This window comes from Dermacentor andersoni, chromosome 2, assembly GCF_023375885.2.
Source record: "Dermacentor andersoni chromosome 2, qqDerAnde1_hic_scaffold, whole genome shotgun sequence".
Classification (NCBI taxonomy): Eukaryota; Metazoa; Arthropoda; class Arachnida; order Ixodida; family Ixodidae; genus Dermacentor; species Dermacentor andersoni.
Window position 1 is genome coordinate 247,119,965 of NC_092815.1, and position 24,108 is coordinate 247,144,072.

Genomic DNA, 24,108 nt, shown 5'->3' on the forward strand with positions numbered 1-24,108 from the left:
TCGTCTGCTTGTTCCCATAGTCGTGCAGTTACATGCGCAGGTACCAAAGCTATGCCAGTTTCCATGTGTTCCAGTGCGCGATTGCACTCTGCAATCCTTGTTCTGCCTCAGTATTCATGGAGCACAGCGCGCAAAATCGTGCGCTGTGTGAAACCAGACAATCACCACAGCTAGTGCACAACGCCGTCGGCGGGAGTGCACAGCAATTTAAAGAAATGTGTGAAGAAAAAAAATCAAGGCGGGGCCTGTGATGCATGCGTCACACGATCCTCGAGGTCCAGTATGGGAGAACGCAGGGAAAGAATTTCACTTGCGGAGGCTAGACAGGGCAAGTGGAGAGAGTGTCTTGTTGGGCAGTGGAGCACACCTCAAATCATAGGTTCGTAGCACTGAAATATTTCTATTTCTGCTATTAATGAGCTGATTTAAAAATTTTTTATGGCAGAGCGCTCCCTTGAGGACACGTAATAACTTCCAGCTTATAACCAAAATTTGCTATGGGGCCTGGTGACGGGCCCTTTAAGAGGAAAGTATATAACAGCTGTATCTTGTCTAGTAATCTCTGGTGCAGAAACTGAACGAAAAGGATTGAAATAATACTGAGGACAGCATGGCGGACAAATAAACGAAAATTATTGGTGTAATGTTAGGAGGCTAGAAGAGAGCTAGGGAACAAATAAGCCAATGATATCCCAGCTGAAAGTGAGGAGAAATGAGCATGAGTAGGGCATATGATTTGAAGCAAGATCACCAATGGTCTGTTAGGACAATGGAATGGATTCCAAGAGAAAGGAGAAGTAACAGGGAGTACCAGAGAACTAGGTGGGCAGATGCAATTAGGAAGTTTGCAGAGGTGAGCTGGGCGCAGCTGGCACAGAACAGAAATAATTGGAGAAATGTTGGATAGGTCTTTGTCCTGCAGTGGACATACCGTATTTACACGATTGTAAGTCGACCACTTAAATCGAAACCGAAACATGGCACTGCCAAAACAGCGAGACCAACGGGAGCTACAACGTAGTTACAATTTTATGTTTGCTCTATGGCCCCACCCGTAGCTTTTTGCTATCCCGCATGTTTGTTCGCTTCTCGGAAGAGTTTTTCAACATTTTTGAGAGTTTTACAGTGCACACAACACTCATGAGAGGGTGTCAATAGGTGATGGAAACGCCGCTGCTCTATTTGCGGCTTCACCCTCAGAACGGCGGTGCTTGCGGGGAGCATCAGTAGTTCATGGAAGAGCAGACACCGCTCGCGGGGTTCTCTTTGCCTGTTGCGCTTAGCTTTCTTGACGAAAGGCATTGGTTTGACGCGTTCCACTTGACTGCCGCCTACATGCTACTTCTATGCTTCCTCAGTCGTCATGAGTGCTCCAGGCCCACTAATCATTCGGCACTCATTCACAGCAGCGTTCAAGAGGGCTGCCATCCTTTACGCCAAAGAAACAAATTGCTGCGCAGCGGGCTGCAAGTTCCATGTTTCTGAATGGGTGGGGCGAGAGTGGCGACTGCAGCGAAGCTAAATTTTCACCTGTGACGGCAAGTGAGGAATTTCCAACGTGCCGAAGTCTGGAGGCTTTCCGGAGCTGTAGGCTAAGCTTTCGGCATACGTCGCTGAAATGCGCGATCGGTCCCTGCCAGTGAAGTGCGATATGGTCATGAAACAAGCCCGGATCTTCGCCTTTTAAGGACCTGCTCCGCCGCGAGTACGAGTGGCTGGCGGCAGAACACCGCGAAATTATGCCAACCGGACCTGTCAAAAGAGGCTCCCTGGCCGATGCGTGCGGTTGGGTGCATTCGGCGTGGGCTGCTGTTCCACAACATGTCATGGTGTGGTCGTTTGCCAAATGTGAAATTTCGCAGGGCAACGATGCACTGTGGGACTGTAGCAACGATGACGATGGCAGCACTAGTGAAGATGAGTAGTTCAGTGACCATGTCAGCTATTAATAAATTTTTGTTATTGAATGCTCCCTCGGGTATGCTCTTTTTTTCCCTGTCACACGATATGGGGGGGTCGACTTGCATCCGAGTCGACTTACAATCGTGTAAATACGGTAGTTGGGCTGATGATGATGAGGAGGTGTTGAAAGGAATCCATTGTTTAAGATAGAAAAGCCATCATTCAAGTATGTCCATGTGCCATGCAGTATGAGGTACATGAACAGCTGCTTCTGTATCTTGAATAAATCCCCATTGGATCCTTTGCTAAATATCTGAACAACCCGGAACTAGTAATCCAGCTTACTTTTTAAAGCGATGATAGCAGCCTCGCCTTTTCTTGATGTGCTTGTTTTACAAGAATCTTCACGAATAAACATTTTCAGAAAACCTGCAACAGGTTTTGAGCCCCACACTGTATGATCAGTTTCCCAAGCATTCAATAGTTGCCTAACTCTTCCACTCTATGTGAGGAAACTGTAGTAAACAAGAATACTAGGCTGATGACTTGGAACATACCGTGTATTCTTGTGTAATGGCCTCAGCCGGGTAAAAGCCGCACCCAGCACTTTATAAAAATAATGCTCCAAAAATATATTTAAGAATTGCCCGTGTATAAGCCACACTGTTGATTTTTGAGAAGGTTGGCAGTGTTAGCTGTAGTGTAGTGTGAGAATTCCCAAGTTTTCTTTTTTCTTTTTAATTGGTGAGAAAACAAGGCAGCTGTGCCGACTTCTTGGTGCTGGCAGTAGCAAAAGTACAGCCTCCGAGATGCTGCCATCACTGATCTGTGGGGCATCACTATTTATTCCAGCTGGCATGCGACGCTCTATGGGAACGTCCAAGAATAGCCAGAGCCAGTAGGAGCGAGTACTGTAGTTCAATAAAGGCAAGTACCCCAGAAAATATTTACAGAAAAAAAAAAGATTGGTTTCGCAGTGTAATGGCAGCACACCCGACTTTCACCCCAAGTTTCGGAAAAAAAACCTGTAGCTATTACACAAGTATATACAGTATTTTAGGGAATTTTTTTAGGTGTGGCTATCCTGGGCAGTTTACTGGTTCAGTGGAATGCCGACTCGTCCACCCAGTACTATGACTCCAAGTGACTGACTGTGGGCTGCTATCTCGTATGCTCCAGGCATCAGCTAAATGTCAGTGTGTATATTATGCTAATATGATACACCTACTGTGCGTGTGCCAACCCTCAAGCTACAGTGCAGATGAAAGGCAAAGGTAGCTAAAAAGGGAGGCAAATTCTCAGATGCTGCATGCGCCATGTGCTGAATGCACATTTATGAATATCGGTAAGTCAGAGAACAAAATATTGCAGAAACAAGAAGAATAATATGAACGATCAGCATATGGCTTTGAATGCACTTGCAAAAATTCCATATGTTCAGGCCATAATATCAGCTTAATATTGACACTTGTGCTTGCAAAGGAAAAGAACGCAATAGTATGGCTTAATCATTTATTGATAATACTTATGACTCCACACATGCCGAGCTGCAACAATGGAAATTTGTCACCAGTCAATGCAAGGTGCATGGGCTCCATCACGCACTGTACATAAAGTGCTGCCACTACAGTTTACCTTTTTTTTTGCTCATGCCATTTTGTTTTCCCAATTTTTCAAGATCCCTCAGTGATGTTCACTAAAGTAAGCAAACTGACGAGGAAGTAATGAAACTGACATGAAGACATGCATAAGCATCACAAAAGAGCGTCATGTTCTGCCTGACACAATGTTTCAGTGGAAGTTCTACCACTCCAGTCAATATGCAGACATGTTGACCCTCTCCTTTTTTTCAACCCAAGGATAATGAGACAAAGTGATTTTCAGTTTGCAGCCGCCGACTGATTTTCCGGACTCCAAAAATTCAGACATGCTCTATTCGGTCTGCTTCGCGGCACCGCCATTCTCCTCATAGACCATGACGTATAACAACTTCCGAAAGTTCGAACACCTTACAACCTCTCGTCTGAATATTCAGACACTCCTTGAGCCAACTCGATCGAGAGCACCATGCACCGACTCTGAGCGGTGCACGGTTTGACTTGCTGAACGCCATTTTTGTTGTGAGCGGAGCCTCCTTGCTGCCCCACGAAGTAGTGCTACTGCAAATCACCGCTCATCATCGTTTTTGCCTGGTTCAATAGAGCGGCTGTACAGCAGTTTCGGTTTCAGCTTAGTAATCCATGTCAAGACAATCCAGCAGCTGATTTGTTTCTTCGCGCACAACGCTGTGAGTAGGCCACATTTTTCGTTTGTGCGACTGGTGTCGGCATGGTGGTGTTTGCTTTGTGTGCTGTGTCGAGGTTCCGGTGATCCAACGCAGCACACGGAAACATCACGTCAAGTGTCTAATGGCGCCGTCAGTGCCCGCGCAGACTGTGCTGGGGAATGCCGGCAAGCGGGTGCCGGGAGGCCTAAGATTTGTCGCCTTCCGATGTGCTCCCTACTGACGTGGAAAATGTTCTGCTGAGACCTGCGCAGTGGTTGCATTGCGACTCCGGACACCGTCTCACTTGACAGTTTCACTGGTGCTGACACTGCTGTACTGACATGTACAGAACTCGACAATGGCGAGATTATTCGTCAGGTTCCTGCTGCACCGCCAGACGATGACTGAGGCGGAAGATGACGCACCATGTGCTACGCTGCCGTCGCATGCGGAGTATGTATAAGCAGTGACTGCTTTCAGCCGCCTATAGTGACCGTACGACCCTCTCCGAGATTCAGCCTTATCCGATTGCGCGTAACCGGAACAGCGTGCAACAGCGCATTCATGATTTCTTCAAGCCTACTGCCAAGCCTGAATAAGTGCGTGGAAATAAAGGATTTCATTTTTTTTCTTAATCTGCTTTTTCGGACACCTGTTTATTGGGACATTTCCACAGTCCTCGTGAGGTCCGAATAAACGGTCAGCGACTGTACTTGCATTTTTTGTGGTGGTTATAGCCCTACGTGCATTTATTATTTCTAAATTGACTGATTGTACTAAAAAGGTCAAGACATACACTGACTTTTTACAGCACAAAAATTGCACATAATTTCACTGAAAAAGCCAGTGAGATGTTAATATGAAGTAAGGTTTACCAAAAAGAAAAATGCCTTCTGAAACAAACACCAAAGGTAGTCCATTGAATTTACAGAAAGTAAAAGCTGAAAAGTTCAAACCTCAGATACAGCATACACGCCAGATAATGCCAGAACCACATCAGCTGCCAGACTTCAAGTACAAACAAAGCACTACTCCAATACACCCTCAGTAACTGTAGCGGAAATGCAATCAAACCAACAAAGATTTCATGTGCACAAGCCCTCATACTTACCAATAGCAAAATAATGCTGGCAATCTCTGCAAAGCACCATCCAGGACACATCAAATCCACAAGAAAACACATTACAATTTACCCATAAAAAATGGATGGTTACCTGACCACCAAAGGGTTACTGGCATTGAATGCAAGCGAGCGAGCGCGCGCGTGCGCGCTCGCACACACACACACACACTCTGTCCAGCAAACTTACTCCTCTAGGTTTTGTGCTGCCCTGGCCAAATAACTATGATCTCTGCAAGCAATGTGCCCAAAATCTCAGAAGCAACAGTACCAAGCTCTCCAAACCGTCAATATGTTAGTAACTGGGCACTATGCAACGCGGCTAGTGCAGATTAGATGAATTAAGTGGTTGAACACAATGGCATAGACAGGGGGGGGGGGGTAGCTTGGGTAGACGACCCCCCCCCCTCATAATGGAACAGAAAGCTTCAGGAAGTGGGCTCCAAAAGAGCAACATGGATGGAAGAGAAAGCTTGAATGTGAAAGCAAGGCAAGGGCTAGTGGCAGTTCAAACAGGGGGAGGGGTTGCCATGGGAGCGATCCCCTCTCTCCTGCACAGAACATTGCAGACGCACTGATGGCACACCTCTACCTCATTTCGGATGTTAACCGTAACTGCTGAGGGGGGGGATCAGCGCTAAAAATTCCACGCACAGATAATGATGGGACGAGCGCGTGCTTTTTATAAAACTTGAGGGCACTGTTGCTCCCAACCGGACCTTTGTGTCATTGAAGAGCTTCTCATTTATGGTACCTGACTGAATTGTCGCCTGCACAGCGTGGAAGAAAAGCATTCCGAAAATAGTGCGACTTCCTTATATCTAGGATACGCATAATAAGCATGCCCCCTTTTTTTCTTTTTCCCCCCCTTGTCTTGGACTTTTGTTATAGGGCAAAAAGCAGGAAACGAAAGAAAGACCCACAAAAAGCTGATTTGTGTACACCAAAATATATCAAGGACGGAGGTGCTTGGCCAGGGAAGGGAAGCTATGAAAACCACAACAGGTGGGAGGGCAGGTTGGTGAATGGCATCGAAGTCCACGCAAAAACATAAATATAGGAATGTTAGCAGCCACCGTGCCGTTCAACCCAGTGAATGTTGAGTGACAGTGACCCATTTTCAATACTGTTCGTTTTTTAAGATATGTGCCAGCTAGATCATCGATATACTTTATATAAATCCATAAATTCGTAAACCAACTTTTATTTTTTTAGAAGAATATCCTCCTTTTTAAAAATAGAATAAGGATGATAGCATAATTAGATGCAAAGTGGCTTCACGCAGTAGCAGTGAAAAACTTTTGTCAGAAGTGTTATATTAGCAAAACAAAAATGTGCACCTTCGTCAAAGCATTCTTGTCTGGGGAGTGCTAGACAGAAGTGTCTTTGCGTGGTGCACAACCAAACACACACGCGCGTGCGCACACAGAAAGATGAGAAGCACAACTTCGTCGTTATATTTGGTTTATTTGCCCAACAGTTTCAGTCGGTGGACCGACCTTTTTCAAGCGTATCCCTTGAGAAAGGTCGGTCCACTGACCGAAACTGTTGGGTAAATATATCAAAGATAACTGCAAAGTTGTGCTTCTCATCTTTCTAAATATGCTTGGCCCATTGAAAAATCCAGTTACACACACACACACACACACACACACACACACAGATTTCCAGCTAACTTGGACCAAGATTTTGAGAAAGCCTATGCGTTCTTCAGAACAGGAATCGGGTGGATGTTGTTAGCATTTATCTAAACTTACAGCACCATTTTTGCTCGGCTATATTTGAGTAATTAGCCGAGATAAATTAATTCACTTTTTAAATATAGCTTGAAATGTTCAGGCGCCAATAGAAAAGTTGTGGAGCTCCACAAATACTGCCCTACGCAGGCAGTTCCATGACATAGACTTAGTGTGGCCGTTTTTATCCGGAAAAAACAAAAGCCCGCGGAGTTTAAAAAATACCACGTGACAGCGCGCTCTGTGTGCACGAATGCGCCACAATTACAGTGCTCTCATTGGTGCTTTGTAAAAACATCGCTCGCTTCACACCTTTCGTGCTGCCCACGACAGAGCTTCGCAATGTGCTTGGTTCTGAGATAAACGCCAGTGGCTTCAGGCGGCAGTTGAAATACAGCGCGGCTCCCATTTCTGCGGCAATAATTGCACTCTCACGCTAACAGAATAAATGCTCATGAGTTCGAATCTGGGAGCAAGGCCCCAACAAGCAAACATGCATTATAACAAGCTTGATAACGCTGTGTGAATTACGCTGGTTGTCACAAAAGGAAGAATTGTTAACTGCATGGAAGGTTGCTTTTTAGCTTCCTGTCCATTCCTTGTCGGCAGAGAATTTGTAATTCCATATTACGTGCCTTTTCCATGTCATACAAAAGTTTTAAACAGATGGCTTTTTTCATGGATAACGGTTGTAGATTTATTCGCTGTGATGTCTGTCAAAAGAATGTGTTCAAACAAGTCGCCCTCTGCCCTAATGCAGTAATGGCACCTTTTCAGCACGTCCGAGGTAGCTTTTTTTGATGACGCAATACGGTATCTCACTGCAGGCCTTAGCAATCTCAGCGTTTAGCGCTTGTGGTGTAGTTGTAGGTTTGCAGTTCACTCAGTCTTTCATTTCACGTGTTCCCACAAGAAGTCAAGAGTTGTCAAGTCCGGTGACCTTGAAGGCCATGCCACTAGTCCATGCCGCTCGACCCACTGGCGTTTAAAGGCTTTGTCAAGCCAGGCTTGAGCAAGGCTACTGCTGTTAGCTGGTGCATCGTCGTGCTGATACTATGTTTGCTTTAAAAATGCTAGAGGAAGATCACAGCGAAAATCTTCGACTGGGCCTTCCAAGATGTAATTCACATACCACTGAGCAGGGAGCATGCGGTCAAAACATATGGGGCTAATTATCCTTCCGTCAAAGATACCGCACCACACACTGAATGGCCATTGGTACTGGTGTCTGGTTGGCGCCACCCAATACGGGTTCGTATCGCTCCAGTAATGCGCATTATGGATGTTGAGAATTTCTGGGGAAGGTTGCCTCATCTGTCCAGTGCACGTTGTCAACAAAATCCGGTATTTCGACACTGTTCATACGGATCAAATTTGAGAAATCAAGCTGCCATTGCAAGTCTCTTTCTTGGAGCTTTTGAAGCAGTTGGAGGTGATATGGATACATTTCAGCCTTCCTAAGAACTCTTGGCATTGAAGACTGAATTGCCAACCTCAGTACTCACATCACGCACGCTGGAATAAGGGTTTGCACTCATGAAAGCCAAAATGTCTCCTTCAGACTCTTCACTGATGGTCCCCTTTCTGCGCTGCATCTTCTTGAAGCTACCTGTTTCTTTCAGCGTCAAGTAACTCCTCATAATTGTGTTCGCGCTAGGTCATCCCCCACATTGCCAATTTCGGTATACCTTGGCAGCTTTCCTCTTGTCGCCCCATGCCGCTCCCAAGGCTAAGACCATGTTTGCCTTCTGCTCGCTTGAGTACGGCATGCTTTAGGCACTGCAAACAAATTCTTCGAAACGGGTGCGCGGCACGACAGTAATAGACAGCCGAGCTCACATGCATCTAACCGCTGGCACAGCTTGGAAGAAAAGCGGCGTTGTAACAAATGATGCTCTCTCACACAGGTTCCAGATGTATGATGCATGTTTTGTGTGTATTTTTTCTATTCCGCTCCAACTTGAACACTGAGAAAAAAATTGCTCTTCTCGTCATATCGGAATAAACAGCTGGTGACGGCGCATTCTCCAGCAACAGGCGCGAGTGGCTGCTGACGCAGCTCTTTTTTGGAGCGCCGTCGCCAGCTGCTGCCCGTAATGTTAGAGCCGAGCAAAGGTTGAAGCCCTTTCCCGTAAGTGAAGGGAAGGCGCGGCACTTGTGATGTTTTTACAAATCACTCATTAGATCGCTGTAATCGCGGCGCACTGTCATGTGGTATTTTTTCAACTCCGTGGGCTTTCGTTTTTCCCGAATAAAAATGACCATGTTAAGTCTATCTCGTTGGAAGTACCTGGGTTGGGCAATATCTGTGAAGCTCCACAGCTTTCCTATTGATACCTGAATGTTTCAAGCTATATTTAATATGTTAATGAATTTATCTCGGCTAATTGCTAAAAAAAAATGAGCAATGAAATGGTACTGTAAGTTTAGATAAACGCTAACATCCACAAAATTTCTGTTCTGAAGAACGCATAGGTTATTTCAAAATCTTGGCCGAAGTTAGCTGGGACACCGTGTGTGTTTGTTTGTGTGTGTGTGTGTGTGTGTGTATATATATATATATATATATATATATATATATATATATAGAGAGAGAGAGAGAGAGATGAAGCATGAGGAGTGGTACTTGCGAGCGGTGATCCTCACCCCAAAGTAAATTTCTGGCTAAACCACTGGTTGAACGCTTACTCCAGAAAGAAAATTTTATTTCTGGCTTTTCTTTTGCATGTGTACATGAAGTTCCTTAGGGCACTATTTTACTATGCAGTAACGAAACAATAGTAGCATCAAAATTTCATTCCCTAGCTGATTAGTTGTTTGGGTTCAGCAAACACCTTCCCTTTTCAAGATTGCTTTTTGTATTTATAAGCAGTATCATAAAAGGTTCCTATAAAAAATGAATATGCCTACAACTTCAATCATCACTCTACATGTGAGAAGTGCAAAAACCAAAAGAAGATTATGACAGCTTAGTTAACAAGAAAACTCAATACTTACCGCTGTGTGAACTCCAGGCAGAGGCTTGTGTCTTTGGGGTACGCAACGTTGAACGCGAAGTGAACAAAAAACATCAGCTTGAACGCCTGGCAGGGGTTCGTTGCATGCATCGCTGGCAGGCTGTCGACACATACGACGAAGCTCTTAGCAGTAAGAAAACTGCCTCCTGCACAAAACAAGTTTTAAATCAGGAATGCTTGCCCGAATGTGGTACCACAGAAAATTATACCTTTTGCAATGATGAAGGGAGAACATGGCATGTCCCCAAGGTCGTCATCACTAGCAGATTCCTGGTGTAAGAGAAATTTATAAAGGCATATAGGAATTAATGTCTGCCAAGGTAGCACAATGTGAAAGCTGAAACCTTACACTGGTTACAAATAAGCATGTGGCAAAGCATAAGTTTGAATAAGGTGTTTCAGTGCTTGCTCACGCTCATGATAATGTTCTTCCCCAACACTCTGTAGTGAATTAAATGCTTTGGCTTATATGTAAATAGATGTTGGCCACATGTTAAGGCCCTAAAAACCAGCACAGACATTTAAACATGGTGGCTTAATTATTTACAATACTGGGACGAATATATCGCTATATATAGAGCATTGCATGCATAATGCGAAGACGTGGGTTCGTATCCCACCTGTGGTCAGTTGTTTTTTCATCCACTTTCATTTACATTAATTTATCATTTCTTTAACTCAATTAGTAAGTACAAGTAATTTCCTCTATGATGTCCTTAGTGTCTTTGTTGGCTTCTTATTATACGATATATATATTATATATATAGATAATCAGCAAAGGTTTCTACCGGCCAGTTTACTAAAGGAATTATAATGTTACGACAAACATGACTATTGTTCGTTTTTAAGCTTTATTTTGCCAACAATTTTGGGAATGGTATTCCTTTCGTCAGGGCTGGTTTAGAACTATTCTGTTTGACCAATATAAGGACACAGAACAAGTGAGGAAGTGTGATTCCCACCTTCGCACACTTGAGAGTGAAGGCAAGGGACAGTATGCAATATTGCACGACTCTCAAAGCAGTCATGGCAGCATAAGATTGCGACAAACACAGAAACAGGGGATGTGGGAACAGCAGAAGTACAGTGCTCACGGAATGAAACCCGACACAAAGCATTTAGTAGAACCCTGCATATGTGCAAAGTACGCGAGAGGCACCATGTCATGTCGCAAGGAATTTGATCACCGAAGGTGTCAAGGACTCCGACGTAGATGTATGCGCCAGAATTACGTTGTCGCGACACGAATTGCAGCCAGTGGAAATGAAAGTATGCGCATTACTTAGCCCTAAAAGGATGCATTTCATTCCTTGAGCACTGTACAGAAAATGAGAACAGAGCGAATGTGAAGAGCAATATAAGGGAAAGAGGTATTAAGCGTAGCTCTTGGCTCAACCAAGTGCTGTCTCCCCAGTAAAATGCCACCAGTTATGAGTGGGCTGCCCACATCAGGAACCATGTTACGTTATTATAGTCAAATACAACTCAATAGCAGAAGAGGCCTTCTGTCCATTGATGTCAAGAGACTGTCATGGCATTGCAGTTAATCTGGTTAACCAGCAGATGACTTTTCACTTGCCAGCCCCTTGGAATGTCATGCTAACAGGTGAAAGGGGATTAACCGTGTCATGATAATCTCATTATTGACTGGCTTCTTTGAGAGGCATTTACTACATTTTTACATTGCACCCAGCTTTACACAATGTTGCATTATCTAATTGTATTTGACAATGTTAGCTTTATATTGTTACGTAGGAAGATGCAGAAGAAAAGCTATTACAAGCATATTTACAAGGAAACACGCCGCACTTGGCCAAGAGGCAACAGCCCGCGCTAGCCTCTAATCATCGTCGTCATACTGCTCGCCTCTTCGTCATCGCAAATACTGTTCTGTAGCACTATAATAACAGTAATGTAGACAAAAAATAATACAATATGGTATGATATGTGGGGTTATATGCACAAAACTGACACATGAGTTATGAGAGATGTCATAGTGGACAGGTACGGATTTGATATATTTCTAAGATTGAGGTAATAGTTCTGCGGAAATCCGCAAGGTGGAGAGAAGTAATTAATAAAGGGAAAATCAGACATCCACCCATTCGAAGTAATTGCTACAAAGGAAACCCATACGGGTTCCTCGAAAGATAAGCCTCACATTTGAAGAAAAATTTGTCTTGGTCCGGGATTCGAACCCAGGACCACCGCCTTTCCGGGGCAGCCGCTCTACCAACTGAGCTAACCAGGCAGCTAGCAGATGGCAGGCTAAGTCAAATTTGTCAACAGTTCGAAGCAAAGGCAAGAGTTTGAGGTAATAGTTCTGCGGAAACCCACAACTGTGATTTCCCTTTATTAATTACTTCTCTCCACCTTGCGGGTTTCCGCAGAACTATTACCTCAAACTCTTGCCTTTGCTTAGAGTTGTTGACAATTTTGACTTCAGCCTGCCATCTGCTAGCTGCCTGGTTAGCTCAGTTGGTAGAGCGGCTGCCCCGGAAAGGCGGTGGTCCCAGGTTCGAGTCCCGGACCAGGACAAATTTTTCTTCAACTGCGAGGCTTTTCTTTCGAGTAACCCGTATGGGTTTCCTTTGTAGCAATTGCTACGAATGGGTGGATGTCTGATTTTCTCTTAATTATTTCTAAGATTGCAATGCTTACCTCGACTACCTTGCAGAATAGCTCCCGGTCTTCATCGAAGATGGCAAGTAGGAGGAGGGGAGTGGCTTCATACTCTACAGCCATTGATTTCGTTTCAATTCTGGCCTTTTCAATTTCCTCTAGGCATGTCCTCACGTTCGGCTTCTTTATTAAGCTGTGAGCATACCTAAAAACCTGTCGCCCAACAGTCTTAACCTGATCGTCAAATGTTTGCGAGGCACTGAACCCCAGCAGTATATTGACATGTGAACACATGTGTGCTTCTTCAAAGAGGAAAGGCCAGTTTTCCTTCACGTTCACCACGCTTCTGCTGGCATTAATCACCTGCCTCTGTGACGAATATGTTTCGGCCATTAGCTGTGTGACTCGAGAACTGTTTGGGGAAGCTAGCCTGAATTGGGCTTGCAACTCTTTTCTTTTGTTCTCTTGAGTTTCAGCTGTTTCCGTAGACGGAAGGTCAGGCTGCCAGGCTACACAGCCATAAGAATCTTTTTGGAGTTGTGGTTTCTTTGTGGTCAACTCTTCATCTTCTGAAAAACACCGCTTCGAACACTCAGAACTGTGCCTTCTTTTGTTGTTAATACAATTCTCCAGCTTCCATAGAAGTGTTTCTAGTCCTGTAGCAATGATGGTGCCATTGAGGGTGTCCTCAAAAGTTCTTGGATATTTGCTGACAATTTCCCTCGCAATGACTCGCAGCACTTTGCGCCCAGGCTTCTGGTAGCAGGCAAGCACCCTGTCACTTAGTGTCCTAATCATTTCATTCAGATCACTTTTCAGTGGGCGCCTGCCATCTTGACATGCTTTTATGAGTTCGGGTGGAAATGCATCCCATGGAATATCAAAAGCCTGGCCCAACAAGCTCACAGAAGCTTCGCTTCCTTGGGGAATGGACACTTGCACGGCTGGTGAAGCAGCTGTCTGGAACTTTTCGAGCAGGATGCGTCTACTGACAACACTCAGGAACATTAGGTCAGCCTCCACTACATACTTGAGGTGCTCAAGTGACTGAACACCACAGTCCAGCAGTTTCTGTACAATCTGTTCGATCACTTCATTGTCCAAGTGCGGCAGCCAACTGGAAATATGCTGTCGCAAGTCCATTTTGCCTGTCAAAAGCATGAAATCAAACAAAATCTAATATAGCATGCTTCAGCACAACAACAGGGTACTTGTTGCGGGCAAGTTTATACTGCACCAATGGAGTCCAATCAAGGAGGCTTTCAAGCTTCATGCATTTGAAAGGACCATCACTACTGATTATGCTGTAGAACAGCATAGCAGGCTCATATCTTGCGTGGACAGTTCTTAATAAGAAAAAGTGATCGCCATTACTGGCAAGAATAAGCCTAATCTCACCAAAAACTGGAGCGCCATCCGTCCGCCTCATAACAACAAGCATGTCCTGTTTGTAAAGCATGCCACGGATAGTAGCTTGACTGGCCGAGAATATATTACCTTCTTCAATGATCACATCGCGTACTTCCTTTTGTATTTCTGGTGTGCAAAGCTCACTAGAGAATGAGGAACTATTGACTAAACCATGAATACCTGCTCCTGTGTTCTTATATGCCTGATAAAGCTGATGGCGCTCAGAAAGTGTGTGCGTCAAGTTCCTGAAATTCTGGCAATTTCTTGCACACTTACGGAAATAGCTGTGCTTACTTTCACACCTCATTGTCCACATCTTTATCAGTGGGCCAAACTGTGTAATCAGAAACGGGTAATGAATCAGGTAATGATGCTTAGGCTTCATGGCAACGTAAGGGAAGAGGTGTGCTCTGCCCGTCATGTAGTCCTCTATAAGGTCTTGCAGCCTCATAACCATGGGGAGTGTGATACTATGTGCAGTAACAAGCTGGACAATTTCAGAAAGCAAAAGAACTTGTTGCCAGATATCATTTTCCGTAGACTGAATTGAACCAAGTAGAAACAATGGAAGAAAGCGCAACATGTTCCAGTTTTGAACCGCATGGCCTCCTAGTGCTTTCTTGAAGTGAACTTCACACGGCCGGTCTGCCAAATCATCATGTTTAAAATGAAAACAAGTAATGCGCTGATTAAGGTCTTCAAGCGAAATCCACTTGAGAACCGTTACAAAATGCTTAATATACAAAGAAAGGTCAAATGAAACAACACCCTCAAATAAATCATGTGCCAAACAAGGAGGGAGACCTGGAGCACACACATGGAAGTACTTCAATTGATTGAATAAGGAATTGAACTTCACTCCTTTTTCTATACTTGAACCATTGGCTTGCAGGGCTAATAAAGCACTATTGTAATTGGCCGGTGTTCTGATTTCTGAAATACCTGACAGTGCATTTGGAGAAAAAAGGTCAGCTCTTTCAGCCATGCAAAACCTACAGATGTGACTTGCAGAGCTAAAATTTTCCACAAAGCCTCCGATTCCGTGGCTTCCAAGGTTGTCTCCAAGGATGGCAGTCACGGTGCCAAACAAACGCATTCCTCTTGAAGTTACGAAATGGCCAGCTTCCAACTTCTTCAGATCATCGAGCAAAGGCATAAACACTTTGGCCTGCCCAAAATATGCCAGATCATTTTCGTTGCAGAGCAAGCACAACTTGAGAGAATGAGCTGCATATCTTTTCCATGGATAGAGATTACCAAGGATTAAATAAACAGCAAGAAGTTTGTGTTTCTTCTTTGCAGAACCAATTGGATTCACGACCTCAAATGCATCTTGAAAGAGTATAAGCTTCAGTGCTTCAGGATGCTCCTTGTAAAGTGGAATAGACTGGAACATATTTCCATCAGTGAAATCTTTCAGGACACCAGGGGTCTCGGGCAGTATCCTATCGCACTGTGATATCACATCTTCATTTTCAAGCATGGCTTCAAGTGTACTTAGAATTGGCACGTAATGAAAGGTAGCATTCTTGTTCTTCTTGTTTTTCCCCAACAATATTTCTACAGGTGATACATACAGAAACTCTTTCTTGAAGAATGAAGAACGGCTGTGTTCTGTCCTGAACACACCATCTGGTGCTCGATGCAGTGCCAAAACATAATCACTTTCAAATGTTTCATCTATCAGCTTATCTATGTCATCACTGTTAACAGCTTTTTCCCTGAGCTTTTCTTTGAGACAAGACGCCATTGCTGAAGCATTTGCATTTTGTATGTCATATATAGCCTCAGAAATAATTTGAACTGTAGATGATGGCACATGGCGCTCAGATAAGAGTCGCAGGTACAGATGGGCAAAAGCAGTGCTAACATGGTTCTTACAGCTTTCTTGCATGCTGCCTTGATGCAGTGCCAGTGTACTAGGTAGCTCTTCCTCCTCAGATGAATTGCTTCCAGTTTGTTCAGCATCATGTGGAGGGGTGGTAACAGTTGCTGAAACAGGCCTAGGCTCTTGAACTTCCACATCTGATACTGAGCAAAGGTACTTCCCGTGGTAACGTGAAAGATGGGAAGAAAAAGATGCCTTCTTATTGTATGCTTTCTTACATAACGGGCATGTCACTTTTGCACCTTGAACAATGTGAAATTTCAGGTGGGCAATTAGAGCTTTATAATCTTTACAAACTTGTATGCAGCTGTCCACAGTGCAGACTAAGTCACAACGATGCGCGCTGATGGAAACACAGCTTTCTTGTTCAGCACGTCTAACCCGTCTGTGCTCACGACAGAAGTGACTGTAGAGCGAGCCAACTTTGCAAAATTTCTTGTAGCAGTCTTGAAAGGGGCATTTCACATAAAAATTGTTGACATTTTTGTGCAAAGCCACATGCCTGAGAAATGCGGAAAGTGTAGAGCTAACACAGCCACATATACTGCAGGGGTACATCTGAAAAGACCACAACAGCAACGAACAGCATTACTCAAACGAAACATTACTGGGGAATGATCACACTGTACAATGTGCAATTTGAGAGTAATCATCCAAACTGTGCACCCTGCATTTGATCCGGCATTCCTTTCACATTTTGGTACATGTTTTTAAATACTGCGTAGCAAAAATGCTAAAATAGCAGTATCATACAAGTAGGTTTAACACAGGTAGCTCTTAAAATCCAGCATTGTAGTGATACAACCGCATCAAATTCCAGTGAGTAATGACCAGCTAGAATTTCCAAGACAAGTGAAGCAGATTTTTGATAGCCTTTGTATATTTAGAAGTTTTGATCGGCGTTTTTAGACTTAATTTTCATTTATTTAGATGTGGCTCCCAAATTACATCTTATGAATTGCCACCTTTTTACTTAGTAGAAAAGCCTTCCTCATAAACTCTAAGCACTGGATCCAAAGCATGTGTGGTAGAAATTCATCAGTATGGCTACAGTGTATTTCTCAGCACACAGAGGCCACAGCGCATCCTACTGAGTGCTCTGTTTAAAGGGTGCCCAAGAATGCTTTTCCAAGCTAAACTGCTGTCTTGTACGTTTAAGTTAAAAATAATTTTACACTGACATTTTCGACGGCAAGATTTTCTTTTAATATATTAGCGACGTTTCAGACTAATTTACCATTAACTAGTTGGGAAGTTCACGTCACCTATGCTGATGCCGAATGAACTGAGGCAAATTTTGAAAGAGATAGTGCTGCTGATGGAACTTGCCAAAACTTCATTACCATATGCCCGGCCCAACTCCCTATATATTCGCAGCAAATGGGAATATGACAGTTTTATACCCATGCTACAGGGATATGTTCCATGGCATACGAATTGAATGGCATTCGGCCTCGACAGACTCTCGCAATGCTTCATGAGAACTTCAAAACACATTCAGAAGCTTCAGCATTCACTTATTGTACTGCAATGGTGCTGCTGCTGCCATCAAATTTCACTTTTGTTTGTTTGCTCATCTTCAGAGTGTACAAATGCAGATGTTGGCGGTCAGTACGCTGTCAGCAGCCGTCGCTGGCATATCAATCAGTACTAGCTAGACCAACGACGACAGCATATAACCAAAGATTCATCTTATCCTAGTCTGACAGGTTTGTCAGGACAACGAAGCGACAAATCCAGTCATAGGATGACTGCCTGACCTATCCTGAGCAGATCGGTAGTTCAGCAAAACATATGCCAACGAGGCAATGGCTCGAATAGCTCAGCTTGTCTGACACCTTGTCAGTGTTAGAAGTCAACGGACCAAGCGGCTACATTTCATATGTGCACACTTCAAAAGTCATCAGCGATAAGCATTTGCTAAATTTTTTCATATTAATGGACGACGGTCCCCTTTTGCGAGTTCCGAGTCTGAAGTGCTCGCGACTCCTACACAATGTCAGCGACTTGGTTATCAAGTGTTTCTCAGGCGGACGATCGCATAGGCGCTTCCTAAAGAGTTATCTAACTGCGTAAACAAAGAAAGGTACGACCAGTGCAAAAGATAAGAGATCGTTTAATGTAGGTAGAGTGCAGCTTGCGTTTTATGTTATGCCAATAAGCAGTGGCTGTCTGCACAAGGCTATGTAAACATCGCACTAGAGTGCTGTCATCAGCACATTCCTGCGGAAAGTCCCTGCTCATGCAGTAAATGCAGTATAGTTTACTGTTAACTTGAAGGTAACCATTTAGCGAGTGCACAAGCTTTTTGCTAAAGAAGCAGCAGAAAAACGCAAGCAGTAGATATGAAAATTAACATCCACAGAGCCAAAGCAAACATCTGGCGCGGCTGAGTGGGCCGGGGTGAAATAATTGCTAAAGCAGCTTCAAACCCAAATGTTGACTTAATGTCATTGAAAAATGTCCTGTGGCAGTGCAAATTGGCAGTCGAGTTGAATGGTATTCAGTTAGACGGAATTTGGAACGACCGCGTAGCAAGGGCATGATTAGTTCCTTTTCTCATGCGAATGCAATAAACGGGCAATGCCTTCAACTCTCCGGCCTTCGGGCAATGCCTTCGACTCATGCACCGTAAGCATTCTTTGGCGAGTACTCCAGCGCCATTAGGCTAAAAGGGCAATACCTTGTATTTGCAGAAAAATGTGTAATTTGCAAAGACATTTAATCCTTATAATAATGTAAATGTAGGTGATAGGTAGCTTTATAAGAGACAAGAAACAATTTAAATAAAAAGGAAATATAAAGAGAATACCCATATAGATACATAAGGCTCCTAAACATGCATGGGAAAGCTTATAGTAGGGGTGGGCCAACTTGAAGTTTGGACGTGAGCCTACTAAAAATCGGGGGGGGGGGAGGAGTTTGGGGGGGGGCCAACTAGATATATAGGGCTGGGCCGAGGCAAATCTGGGGGTGGGCCAACTAAATTTGTAGGCATGCCTACCTCATACTTAGGCAACTCTAGTACCTGCATTCTTATCGACCGAAAATTAAAACGTGCGATGTTAAATCTCGCGAAATCATTTATGCACGATATTACTTGTGCCTGCATAAATAAAAACAAAACAGTAACAAAAATAACATACTCTTGCGAGCTCTACTTGGACGAGAAACGAGTATGAAAACTCCGCGCTTTCCGAGTCACTGCACAGCCAGCCAATCGCGTACTTCCTAAGCCTAAAAACTTCCCGCGCTTTATTCACTCCGATTTTGTGGTGCGGAAACCTGCTAACAAAGCAAAATTTCTACACCTTTCATTTTCCTGCAGATTATAGTGCTCATCCGCGTTCCTCACTCACATGCGCTCTTTACTGCGCGTTGTTTATTCTTTATCAGACACAGTGAAGCAGGAGTGGCGAATCGGTGGTGAAGCGACTCTCGAGCGCAAGCCATTTCGAATGATTAGCATTCGCTCTTAACGCAAGCGCAGGTGTGCCTTTGATTCTTTGCAAGCGCATAACGACGCTCCAAACTAGTTTTGGAGAATCCTAGTCTTAAGTTCTATATAGTGGAAGAGATCTGTCCACTCAAGATTTTGCAAGGTCCCTCAGCGATTCATTTTCGATGCCCTTTCGATAGCAGTACAGGCCCGCAACAAGAATTCCAAAAGACAACATAAAGTGTACCATTCATGCGGGTAAGAAAGTGCACCACTCACCTTTAGTGTGAATAGCCTGTACCTTGAAGATCACAGACGCAGCTCGCCGATACTGCCGCCGGTCACGTCCACCACACATTCATCCCGCCAATACATGAATGCAGGACCGCAGGAAAAGTAAGGACTGCGGAATGTATACTGTTTCTGATGTTACGGGTGAATATTACGGACTATAATTTTTTGGCGCTTAAAATATGCGAAGTGACTGATAAAAAGTTGCAAGTGTTTTTCAAATCACATTATTTTTGTAAGAAATATGCCCACGTGACCAACCGTTCGGTGATTTGTGGGGTAGCGGCTCCAGGAACAGAAAATTTCTGTTCTTTTCGGGAACGTGTTTCTGTTAAGGGCGTAAAATAGATATTTTCTGTATGAGAACAGAAAATTTCTGTAAATATACCTGTTATTTTACACACATTTCTTACAGTGTGGGCACTGAAAAAAGGTATTTGTTGATTATGCTGAAGTACGATAGAGTTGCCTTTTCTTTTCTCGCCACGCGTATGTAAAATTGATTAAGCATATTATTTTCGTTGCATGAATCAAACTGCATGTCGTTTAAATTAAGAACCGTCTTTTTCTTTCACAATGCTTGTTCCATCGTCACATAGTTGTGCTTCAATCGCTGCTCCCGTAAGCACCCTTGCTGATGTCGGTGACAATTTGTTCTTAACCTCGCTTTTCTCCTACAGCTTGGCGACCTACTTGGATCGACCTTGTATTCTCTTTGATATATGTATATATAAAAGTAGGAAAAGCAGTGAATCACGAAACTAACTCCGCATTGGGTGAACATGTGGCCGCAACAGCAAGTGATGCTCCAAGTATACGATAGCGGCGAGCACAGTCGACAATCACCGAAATGTGTTAAGCGGGTCAAGCACGTCGCGTAGGCTTTTATACATGAATCGTCGAAGATTCCAGCGTAGTCGCTAGTGCCCACGTGCCTTCCAGAAAGAACCGCACAACTAGCGTCGTGCATATAATAAGTTTACACAATGTTCGCCCTGACAACGGATAGAACCATCGATAACATTCGCGAAACTTCCAATTCATGCAAGCGCGTACTGTGCCGAGCGATGACATTTAACATTTGTTAGCCGATCAAAAGCGCTGAAACACGTACACGTGTCGATACCCCACCTCTTAAAAAGCATCGTCCCGATGCTACAAACACGAGAGCAAAATATAAAGCGCACGTAGTAAAGCAAAATAACAAAGAAACAAAGTTCCAGAGCTTGCTAGCGCCGGTACAAGGGCTTAAGGCGCACAACGTGGAGTTGTTCATGTCGCGAGCGGCGCCGCTGCCATTGCGTGAAGACATCTGGCACGACCTAATAGTCCACTGTGTTAATACGTCGGATGGTCTGGTAGGGACCGAAGTAGCGTCTCAAGATTTTCTCACTAAGAGCGGGGTCCAAAACGAAACATCGTGGTCGGGCTGATAATCCACGTAGCGCCATCGAAGATTGTAGCGTCGGTTTTCCGTTCTTTGTTGGTTCTTGATTGGTCGGCGGGCGAACTGTCGGGCTTCTTCGGCGCACTGCAGATAGGCCGCGACATCGAGGTTGTCTTCCTCGGTGACTTGCGGCAGCATGGCGTCGAGAGTCGTCGCCGGATTCCTTCCCAGCCTGAAAGGCGGTATATGGGTTGTTTCTTGCACTGCCGTGTTGTATGCGAAGGTTACCTACGGAAGGACGAAATGCCGCGTCTTGTGCTCAGCATGGACGTATACATCGTTAACATGTCTGCTAGCGTCTCGTTCAGGCGTTCCGTTTGACCATTCGTCTTTGGCCGGTAGGGCGTTGTACTCAGGTGACTTGTCTGGCTATATTACAGGATAACTTGGGCAAGGACCGCCGTAAAAGCTGCTCCTCTGTCTATAATAAGAACTCCTGGCGCACCATGTCGCAGTATAGGAGGTTCTAGACGAAGAATTGCGCTATTTGCGACGCACAATGTTTGGGCAGAGCTTTCGTTTTGGCGTAGTGGGTAATGAAGTTGGCGGTCACGGCGATCCATTAGTTTCCGAGTTTGACATCGGAAGGGGCCCCAAAATGTTCATTTCATCATGTTCATTCACTGAAACAGTCGGCAAGGAGGCTGGATCGGCTGTAGAAATCACGCTGGCTTTGTCGATGGTGTCGTGCGTCACTGGCAGTCTCTGTAAGTCTTGCCTTAATGGGCGTCGTCGGCTTTCAAGCGTGGCCGCCAGTGATATTTCTCATGGATCCTCGCGAGCATGCGGGAAAATCCGAGATGCCCTGCCATTTGGTCATCATGAAGGGTTTGAAGAACCTCTGGCCGCAGTGCTGAAGGCACAACCAGATGGTAGCGGGCGCGGACTGGCAAGCAGTTTTTCCTTACGAGGATGCCATTTTGCAACGAAAACTAAGGCAATTCGCGCTTTAATACCCTTGAGACAAAGTCAGTCTGCCGTTGCGAGAACTCGACAAGGCATCTTAGCTCCAGCTCTTCTCGCTGCTGTTCGCCGAAGTTGTCGGCACTTATTGTGCCTACGAAAAAATTGTCATCGTGGTGAAATTGCTGGGGGTAGTAGCGAGGGAAAGGCAGTCGGCATCAGAGCGTTTTCGTCCGGACTTGAATATCACGGGGATGTTGAATTGTTACAGTCGGAGGCTCTATCGTGCTAGGCGTCCTGAAGCGTCCTTTAAATTGGCTAGCCAACACAGTGCGTGATGGTCGCTTACGACTTTGAACGACCTGTCGTATAGGTAAGATGAAAAGTTGTGGTAGCCCAAAATTATGGCAAGGCATTCCTTCACAGTCGTTGAATAAGAGGATTCCGCTTTCGGCAGGGACTGGCTAGCGTAAGATATGACTCTTACAAGTTCGTGCTTCGTCTTTACTAGATTAGCGCCTACACCTGCGCTGGTAGCGGCGGTGTGGACTTCTGTATTGGCGTCTTTGTCGAAGTTGGCCAGTACTGGGGGGGACTGCAGGCGTCGTTTTAATTCTTCAAATTACTGGACTACTGGTGTTGCCCAATTAATTTCGGCGTTGGATTTATTGAGTATAGTCAGATGTGCGGCGATGCGAAAGAAGTTATTGACAAGGCGCCTATAGTAGGCAGATTGAACAATAAACCTCCGCACTGCCTTCTTGTCGACGGGCTACGGAAAGTTTGGAATAGAAGCTGTTTTCTGCGGATCAGGAAGGACTCTTGGCTTGCTGATTACGTGGCCCAGGAACAGACGTTCGTAAGCGAAGCGACATGTCTCTGGCTACAGGGTCAGCCCAGGTGACTCGATGGCCTCTAATACTGTCGCAAGGCACTTAACGTGATCGTCGAAGTTTGAGGCAAAGACGACGATGTCATCAAGGTGGACTGAAGAGGGCTGCCATTTCAAGCCAGCCAATATCGTTTCCATTACACGCTGAGAGTTTCAGCTGCCGAGCAAATACCAAACGGCATGACCTTGAATGCATAGAGGCCATCTGGTGTGACAAACGCGGTCTTCTCTCTAACGCTCTCGTGATCTTCCATTTCTCAGTAGCCCGTCTTAAGGTCCATTGACGAAATATACTTTGCATTGCAGAGTCGGTCCAACGCGCCGTTCAAGAGATGCCTACGGGCTTTTCGACGGCTGGATGATGTTGTGGCGCAGCATTTTGTCGACTTGTTGCCTTCTAGCTTCACGTTCTCGCATCGAAACTCTGTAAGGGCTCTGGCAGAATGGTCGAGCACGTTCAATTCTTATGCGATGCTTAGCACCTGGTGCTTGTCGAATCTTTGATGACGACGAGAAGCAGTGCTTATATTGCTTGAGAACACCTTTCAGCACCTCAGCTGCGCTTGCTTATGTCTGGGAAGACTCGGATTAAGATCCAAGGCTGGTTATGTAACACGGACAGTCGTCGTAGGTTCAGCTAAATTCCAGAGGACTAGCGTATCGTTGACTGCTGTAACTTCTTCCATGCTAGCAATCTTGTTGCCGTTGTGCAGGTGTTTAAATCCTTGAATTAAGCTTGTCCGCATTACTTTCGCTAGGAAGTAGTTCTTCGGATCCGGTGTTTAATAAATTGAAAGAAGTGCAGGCGTACGTAGAAAAGCAACAACAATTATTTAAATTCGATGTTTCCGCCGATGTCTAGCCTTCATTAAGAGTCTCTTGAAGACACGGTGAAAACAGGACCCCGGCCGGATCATCGAACTTAAACGCATGTTTGTTCTTGCTTTTCTACGTGCGCCTCAACTTTCTGGATCTTATATATGGTGTAAGAGCATGGGGACAAGGTGGAATATGAGTCAATTTAATAGAAATACAGGGACATTAGGCTTCAAAAGCTTGTGACTCCTTATGCGCAATGCCTCAAGATGAAGTTTACCCGAGAGGTGGAAGAATGGCTACATAATAATAGTCCATAGAAAGGAGACGGCAAAGAAGTGAAGAAAAATAGCCCATTA

At 44.7% G+C, this 24,108-nt stretch overlaps 1 protein-coding gene across 2 annotated transcripts in view; it reads right to left on the reverse strand.

The window, feature by feature from the left end:
- Positions 1-19,768, reverse strand: part of LOC126537830 (uncharacterized) — a 28,755-nt gene extending 8,987 nt beyond the window's left edge. The window contains exons 1-4 of one of the 2 annotated variants that reach the window (XM_055074469.2): positions 19,680-19,768; positions 12,703-13,811; positions 10,251-10,311; positions 10,022-10,187 (exon numbers count right to left, since the gene is read on the reverse strand). In XM_055074469.2, coding sequence (XP_054930444.1) covers positions 10,022-10,187; positions 10,251-10,311; positions 12,703-13,811; positions 19,680-19,758 — 1,415 coding nt within the window. In that variant the 5' untranslated portion in view covers positions 19,759-19,768. Of the gene's footprint in view, positions 1-10,021; positions 10,188-10,250; positions 10,312-12,702; positions 16,520-19,679 lie in introns of both variants that reach the window. The other variant, XM_055074470.2, reaches the window with a different exon arrangement.
- Between the last annotated feature and the right edge of the window lie 4,340 nt (positions 19,769-24,108).